Genomic DNA, 7,923 nt, shown 5'->3' with positions numbered 1-7,923 from the left:
CACAACGGTTCCAGTTGAGTTCATACTGAGCGTCATTCAATGACAAAATTAATTCCATTAAAATTTCTCTCAAGCTATGTTTGCCTGTTACTCCTCATTGAAAAAATAGAGATTACATTAGGTACTCTCACCCATAATCTTGTTTATTTTGTGGCAGATCATATTAGAGGGGCTAAATATCCGTTAAAAAAATCTGTTCTACTGCTTGGGTCAGTGCTATGTTGAATCGAATATCAGATTGCATGGTGAACGTGGGGTTCTTAATGTGAAATAAAATTCTTTTGCGAAATATTTGTTTCGATAACACATAATTGTTTATTTTTTTCCTCGAAATGTCACATTGTACATCTATACTAGAATTAAATTGAACTTAAGTGTCTAAAAATGAAAAAAAAAAGATTTCATGTAAATATTATCAAGTTCTCTCTCCCTCCCTCTCTCACATAGTGTCTCTTTTAAAAATTTGTATCGCTCTCGTAATTTCTGATAGATTTCTCCTTCTTCTTCTTCTTCTTCATTTCCTTTTTTATTTATAACATTTTGTCTTATTACAATTGATTAATTCAGCATTTCGATTCCCAAATGAGAACAAAAAAACAAAAGAAAAAATTGTCTGGTTGTCCCAACCGGTGAGCTTTAGCGATCTTTAACTTAATCTTACTTGACCGTCATGAATTTTCGGTTTTTTCTCCTGCGAAAAGTAGATCGTCTTAAAATCATTTTCATTGATTTTACCATTTATTGTTGCATATTCTACCATCACTGCCGGTCCGTCATTGTTCAGCGGTCTCGGTTTGTTACCCATAATAATACTGTTATGCGGTTGATGTACAGCGGCACCCAGTGAGGCCACATATTGTTCGGTCATTTGATTCTTAATTTGTTCCAGAAACATTAGATTCATTTTACTTCGAGCTTCCAGATCTTTGTGCAGCAGTGCGTGTGTGCTGATTAAATGTTCGTTGAGTTTCTGTGTCGGAGCAAATTTTTTTGTTAATTTTTTTTCCTCTCGAAATTTCAACATTTTTTGCGAACACTTACTTCCGCATCATCGAAATATTCGTTACAACCTTCAAAGTAACAATTGTATTTACCAGCGTAGACCCGCTTCACTGGGACTTGTTGCTGGACCGCATCGATTTTGGCATGATCCGTTTCCAGATGCTTGGTCAATAAGTCCTTGTCGGCGAACATTTCGCTACAAGATGGAATTGGACATAACAAGTGCCTGCTGGAAAAAAACATTCTCTTTTAGACTAACGACGAACAGACTCCGGTCAACACGGTTGTGATCCATAGTAATTATCAGTAAATATATTTTTTCAAACTTATACTACGATCCAACGCACCTGTCATCGGTATGCTTTTGCATGTGTTTTCGCAGCATCGATTCCTGATTGAAGGCACTAAAGCACACGTTGCATTTGAATTTGAATTCGTCGTGCGTTTTCATATGCTGCGTTAAATGGGACACTTGGAAAAACTTTTCATCACAGTGGTTGCATTTGAACGGATACACACCATGGGTTTTCATGTGTTGAGATAAATGGCTTTGCTGTAAAAAAATTTGAAACCAATGGGGGAGCTCGTATTAGAAAGTAAGAAATTAAGAAAAGAAAAATTGGAAAAGAAAACGGAGGAGGGGAGAAAGGGGGAACTAAGGAATTCTTCTAGAGACTTATCAGTTAAGGAGTTTTCAAAATTGTGATACTATTGCCAAGGGTGCGAGAATAGTGTTTAATACATGACTGGTTTCCTGTTTCCACCAACGTGGAATACTCTTGCACTCGTCTGAATAATTAATATGAAGACTTCATTAATTGCGACATATTCGCATAGCTTCGTTAACAAACTTTATTGCGGCAGCGCCTATATAAACAGAGTCTATTTGTAAGAATTTCAAGAATTTTATTTCTTGAAAACAGGCTCTAACCATAAGACGAACAATTCGGTGTTGAATTATCAGTGAAAATGGGACCAATGTTTGAATGGCTCAGTCCGCCTGCACTACTCTGTTTAAATGTGGAAATACCGACAAAAATCACTGATTGGTCTAGATTTAGGATCAGCTTATTGGTACATTACTACTGATTGTGGTCCACTATTATCATACTCTACTTTAGGTATTTTAAACAGAAAAATGGTCCATGCGTTTTCTTCTTGTATGATGTTCTTGTGGAGAAGGTCAAATCGCCCAACCTGGCTGTTGCTTTTGGCTCTTATATATATATGTACCTGAGCACTCTTACGGGCTTCGTCGCGTTGGAGTTTTCCGACTACCGTACCACAGAACTTCTTACGGTTATAACGAACCTATCGCTGCTACTTGCAGAGAAATTGAAAAGTTTACTGACATTTGTAGAACTAGTAATTCTCGTGAGATTTTTCGTTCCAGGGTTAAATCATCCTCACGTTGATGTCATGTCACTTGCCTGGCCTACGTTCACGCTGCATTTTACAGTATTGATTTTTCAAAGAGCATAAGGTGGATGCTATTTTGACGGGTCGACTGGGTAGTTGCCACTTCCGGTTTTGCTCAAATCACAGTCCTCTTATGCCGTGTTTCGCTGCATTTCGAACGCAGATGTTTTTGTCAGTCTGATCGCTTAATTTTGTCAATTATTTGTGATCTTTTGATACATAAATGTTTTCAAATCAAATCAAAATGACACGTATATGGTACCGGCTAACGGGCATGGAAATAATGTTTTCTTCCCGGTAACCGAGTCAAAATTTCCCGGAAACTAACAACGTAAAACTGATTTTCCGGTTTTTAGCTCAGCGAAGACTCGTTTTCACGATATTCAAATAACTATGTTACCAGGATACCGTATTATTTCCCTGACTAATCCTTATAGAATAGATTCAAGTTTTCGCGAAATCATCAGACATCAGATTAAATTTGAAGTTAAAACATTGTAAGTCAATGTCATTCCACATTCATTCTGATCGTTACATCGTCGATAAATTGTATGAATTAAACAAAAAAAAAACATTTGTTGTAAGGTCTGCAGCATTGTAGCTATAAGAGGAAAATCAGTGACTCTGCTTCATTGTAAAGTTCGATAAAATTCATCTTATCAAACAAAACAAAAAATGTAACAAAAGTATCTGCGCCCTGACCTATTATCAAAAAGCTAAGGCTCGAAATGGGTCTAAGGTCGACAGTGGTCGAAAACGTCAAATATCCGGTCAGGTCAGGTTTTTCTTTCTGAAGAAACTGACCCGACCTGCACTAGAATTTGTGAAACCTGCCAGGTCAGTTTCAAGTTGACATGATATTTTCTTAATAAATTTTCAGGTAGACCTGTCAGGTTTCAGTTCAGGTCTGGCCTTATGATCACCATATTCAGGTTTTCGGTAAACTCAGATCAGGTCAAAATTGATTGAATCAGGTTCAAAACAGGTTCAGCCATTTTCAATTCAGGTTTTCGGTACACCTGACCTGTTCCGAGTCACATCAAAAACCGTTACATTTATCGATGTAACCTAATCTCGGAACGATTCAGAATGTAATTTTCATAACTATGCCACCGCTTAAATTCAAAACTCCTTTTCCGATAGCCAAATGGACACAAGGAAATCTTTTGAAAATTAGAATTAGATCAAGGTTTGAAGGTTAGTTTCGTTTCTAGGTATAATTACTCTAAGGGAGAAATTTAATTGAAAAAGGAAAACAAAATTTGTAAAAATAAATCGGTGTGATAGTAACCTGTTTAAACGTTTTATCGGGACAATGCGGACAAAAATAGCCGCGTATGCCACTGTGAACGAGTAAATGTTGATTTAATGATGTGACCTGTGTGCGAAAGAAATAAATTTACGTTTTTCATTGTCGAAGTGTTTCACTTTTGCGAGAAATAAATGAATGAATGAATTGGAAAATCGAAGAAAATGTGTTAGTATACTGTAGGAGAATGAGCCAGACATCGTGCAAGATCCGTTTAGCTCCAATTTAATGTTATCTAAGTGTTCCAGCTAACATGAGAATCGAAGCCTAAAGTGAGTGTTGTGGTAACAATAAAATCAGGAGAAACATTGGAAAAATTTGCGGTTAGGACAAAGTTTTGCTTGCAACATCGATAAGCATCAACAAAAAACGATAGTTTTGTCGATTCAATTAATTGATGTACGGAAATGGCAACCGATCAACTTACGTTCCAACATGAAGGGAAGGAAGTGCTTAGTCGAAGGGAGTCATTGGAACAGTAATGATGGTTGAGCAGTTGAGCTCGGTGTTTTATGACAATCGAGAATAATTTTTTTGAATTGTTTTCAAGGCCACGGAGGAGTTTTTTGAGCTCTACAATGAAACGAGAAAAATTTATTTCGTCCGCAATTGGGTCTCTAGAAACCGTTGTAAGCAAAATGTATAGACCGTACCGCGTTGAGGTACAATTAAAGGGGCACTGTTGTATTTGAGGTAGGACCGTCAAATAAAATTTCCATTCATCACCTGTACTGTTTGATGTATAGGACAACACTCAATATCTACGGCCATTGTCGTGGCTGTTCCTTAGCATTATTTCAAGCGAACTGATTGCTTAGTTGTTCAATATGCAAATATGTTAGTCCACCGATTACTTATTGGTGACGAATATCGGTTTCATTATACTACCCACTTCCACACAGAATAGACACGTAAGATCTACAATCGAATCCAGTCGCTTACCTGAGTAAATTTTTTCGGGCATTGGTTGCAAACGTACTGTTGAATTTTATGATGAGTTTTCATGTGGTTGTTTAGATTAGTTACCTGCGCGAATGATCGGCCACAGTTGGCTTCTATACAGACGAATGGTCTCTGTAAAGCGGAAAACGGCGAATGCATTAGAAATTTGCACCAAATGCAATACGGTCAGATCGGGTGTCAAGTTACCTCGCCGGTATGCAGTCGTGTGTGGTTATTTAAATTGGTCACTTGAGTAAACGCCTTTCCGCACTCATTGCACACATATGGCCTTCAATGGTGTGAACGGACATTAGGACAACAAGAATTTTTTTTTACCTTCGAAATTCAGTACCTTTCGTTTCGGTGAATTCGTTCATGATTGCGAAGATTGGCGGCCTGCGTGAATCCTTTCTGACAGTATGAACAGATAAACTTACGGTCTATCGAATGATTTCTCATGTGTGAGAGAAGAGATGATTTTCTGGAGAATGTTTTGGCACACAGTCCGCACGTTCCTTCCTCTCCCTGTAATTCACTCTGAAAGAATGCACAAAATCCTTTATCTATCTCTGTTCGTTTGACACACACCACACAACTCCGATCTGTACATACATCTCCGTTCTGTAGCGATTTTTCCAGTTCGTCGGCTAGGCCAATCGCTTCCTGCTTAATGTTAATGGGTGCATCGTGAGACGATGTCGATGATTGAGAGTCTGTGTTCATGTCGGTGGCACGAGATAAATTTGTTGGTTGATTCGTAGTGGACGCGCTCAGCTGAACGGTTATTGGAACAGTCACACTGTTTATTTGTTGACTTGTAATAGTTGCCGTCACTGGTTGTTGTTGAAGAGTTTGATAAAAGTTCAATGAGTTAATCGTAATTCCCTTTGTCGTAAATTGTTCTGAACATTTTAAGCACATCGGCAAAGTGAAACCAGATATTTGATATAGCTGCAAAATTGGAAACAAATTCAAATATTTTCACAATTCTTCACTGATACCTCCTTGCCACTATTATCATTATGATTTTAGTCAATTTTAGCAATAACAAAAGCACATCTGTTTTTCATTATTCAACAAATGCGATCTCCTGGACACTCATAAATGTCCTCCATTCCAACACACACTGTATGCATATAGGACAACAAAAACCCTTTCTCAGAATAAAGAACTTCACATACTTCAGCGGCCGAAAAACAGACGCTGCATATATTTTCCATTGTAGACTCGGCCAACGAGACACGCTTATACGTTACTACAATTGTCAAAACATTTTGTGCATTTTGCTACAACAACTTTTATAATTCTATGTAAATATTTATAGAGACTTTTGCGGCAAAATAAAAAAAAATAAAAAAAAATTTATTGTTTCGCCATATTAAATTTGAAATCGCAGCGTGCCAGAGTCGAATGAGCGTGACAGCGCGTTGCGTTCGTTGCGTTAAATTAAATTAAACCCAGCCGAAAAATATCGCACAGGGTGCACATGGTAAAACTAAAACAGCTTTTAAAAATGCCAATTAATTCCAATTCCAATTAATGCTTGGAACAGGTTCGACATGCCCAAAAATTTAATTTTTTTTAGGACTTACGTTAATTGGATGTAGATGCCATTTGCACCCGGGTGCAAATAGCCTAATATACACTATTTGCACCAAATCGTCGAAACACCCAATTGTTGAGGCAGTTTGTACAATGAAGATTCAAGTTAAGTTTGACGAAACACCCAAATGTTAGGCCAGTTTGTATAAGGAAAATTCAAATTGAGTATGGCAAAACACCTAATTTTTAGGTCAGTTCGTACGAGAAAAATTAGAGTTGATTTTGACGAGACACCCAATTATTAGGCCAGTCTGTACGATGAATATTCAAATCGATGAAGTACACAAATGTTAGGAAAGTTTGTACAAGGAATATTCAAGTTGAGTTTGACCTACGCACTTCAAGCAAAAGTGCTATTAAAGACAGCTGCCAAATAGAGTACTTTTTGTATGAAATTTTATCACCACTTTTTACAGTGTAAAATTTCGTATGAAGCACTGTCAAGTTTCAGTACCCTATTTAGAGTACCACTTTTGCTTGAAGTGCGTTGGTTTGACGCAACACCCAAATGTTAGGCCAGTTTGTACAAGGAATATTTAAATTGCTTCTGACGAGACACCCAATTGTCAGACCAGTTTATACAAGGAATATTATGGTTGATTTTGACGAAACACCCAATTGTTTAGGAAGTTTGTACAAGGAAGATTCAAGTTGAATTTGACGAAACACCCAATTGTTAAGTTAGTTTGTACAAGGAAGATTAAAGTTGATTTTGACGGAACGTACAACTGTTAGGCCAGTTTGTACAAAGACCCTCAATTTGTAGGTCAGTGTGGAAACGCTGTATAGGTGCAAGTAGTGTATTTTAGACTATTTACACCCGGGTTTAAATAGTGCTATGAAGACTATTTTCACCAGGGTGCAAATAGTCACTTCGTTTTTTGGAAATACTTTCTCAGGTTTTTCAGATGTCAGATCAGATCAGGTTAAGTCCAACCATAGTCTGGTGCGAGTTGTCTTTTCGCTCATATTGAATGTAAAAAGCGATTTTATGGTTGATTATCGTAGGTGGGTCGGCCACGAACCCGAATCGCAATGTTGCCAAGCTGGTATCGACCTGGTTTGGGCCAGGGAGCCGCCGTCAGCTAAAACTTCTTTCGGCTCTATAAAATTGAATTTTGATCCGAATTGAGTGGGAAAAAAATCTGCATATGAGAAAAATATAAGTACTTGAAAAAGTATGCAGATGGCGCTGTAGTTTAAGATGGCGCCCATCAATACAAAATAATGTGCAAATCTGGAAAATCCGGTAAATGCTTTTTTTTAAGTAATTAATGTTTTTTATTTTTTACATAAAATAGACACCATTCGGAATAATTTCGCCCATGGAACCATGTCAAAAATATTTCATTTTATATTTTTAAATAAATTTTCAAAAATCAAAATTTCATAGAGCGAAAAGAAGTGTTAGGCAACGTCGGCCCCCTAGACCAAACCAGGCCGATCCTAGCTTGGCAACATCGCGATTTGAGTTACTGGTCGATCCATCTACGATAATCAACCATAAAATCGCACTTGACTACCAGTCCAACATACTATGTAAATTAGGTTCTGGTAAACATTAACTTAAACGGATGTATGAATTAATTAGGAAGACAAAAATCAGGAATCCAATAATCAGTCGACAAAAATCAGGAAACATTATTCAG

General features: G+C 37.3%; 1 protein-coding gene across 10 annotated transcripts; it reads right to left on the bottom strand.

Annotated features, from left to right (window-relative positions):
* Nucleotides 1-291: 291 nt before the first annotated feature.
* Nucleotides 292-6,098, bottom strand: LOC119074839 (zinc finger protein 391-like). 10 transcript variants are annotated; one of them, XM_037181139.1, is made up of 10 exons: nucleotides 5,854-6,098; nucleotides 5,285-5,623; nucleotides 5,025-5,209; nucleotides 4,880-4,961; nucleotides 4,673-4,804; nucleotides 3,713-3,799; nucleotides 1,350-1,555; nucleotides 1,042-1,228; nucleotides 758-970; nucleotides 292-691 (listed from the first exon to the last, which is right to left on the bottom strand). In XM_037181139.1, exons 1-10 carry the CDS (start codon nucleotides 5,890-5,892, stop codon nucleotides 647-649), a joined length of 1,515 nt encoding a protein of 504 aa, XP_037037034.1. In that variant the 5' UTR covers nucleotides 5,893-6,098; the 3' UTR covers nucleotides 292-646. The 10 variants fall into 10 exon arrangements, with proteins under 10 accessions (XP_037037034.1, XP_037037033.1, XP_037037038.1 ...); XM_037181138.1 differs by having other exon boundaries at nucleotides 1,042-1,231; nucleotides 5,854-6,076; XM_037181143.1 differs by having other exon boundaries at nucleotides 4,757-4,804; nucleotides 5,854-6,076.
* Nucleotides 6,099-7,923: the final 1,825 nt, after the last annotated feature.

This window comes from Bradysia coprophila, unplaced genomic scaffold (assembly GCF_014529535.1).
Source record: "Bradysia coprophila strain Holo2 unplaced genomic scaffold, BU_Bcop_v1 contig_151, whole genome shotgun sequence".
Taxonomy (NCBI): Eukaryota; Metazoa; Arthropoda; class Insecta; order Diptera; family Sciaridae; genus Bradysia; species Bradysia coprophila.
Note: the sequence above shows the minus strand (reverse complement) of the source record. Positions and strands in the feature narration are given on the sequence as shown.

Excerpts from the sequence above, each read along its gene's own strand:
- LOC119074839 (XM_037181136.1), bottom strand. The coding sequence starts at position 5,892 with ATGGAAAATATATGCAGCGTCTGTTTTTCGGCCGCTGAA. Across the intron at positions 5,624-5,853 it reads TCTGTTTTTCGGCCGCTGAA|CTATATCAAATATCTGGTTT; the intron begins GTATGTGAAGTT and ends CCAATTTTGCAG. Across the intron at positions 4,805-4,879 it reads CACGACTGCATACCGGCGAG|AGACCATTCGTCTGTATAGA; the intron begins GTAACTTGACAC and ends TCCGCTTTACAG.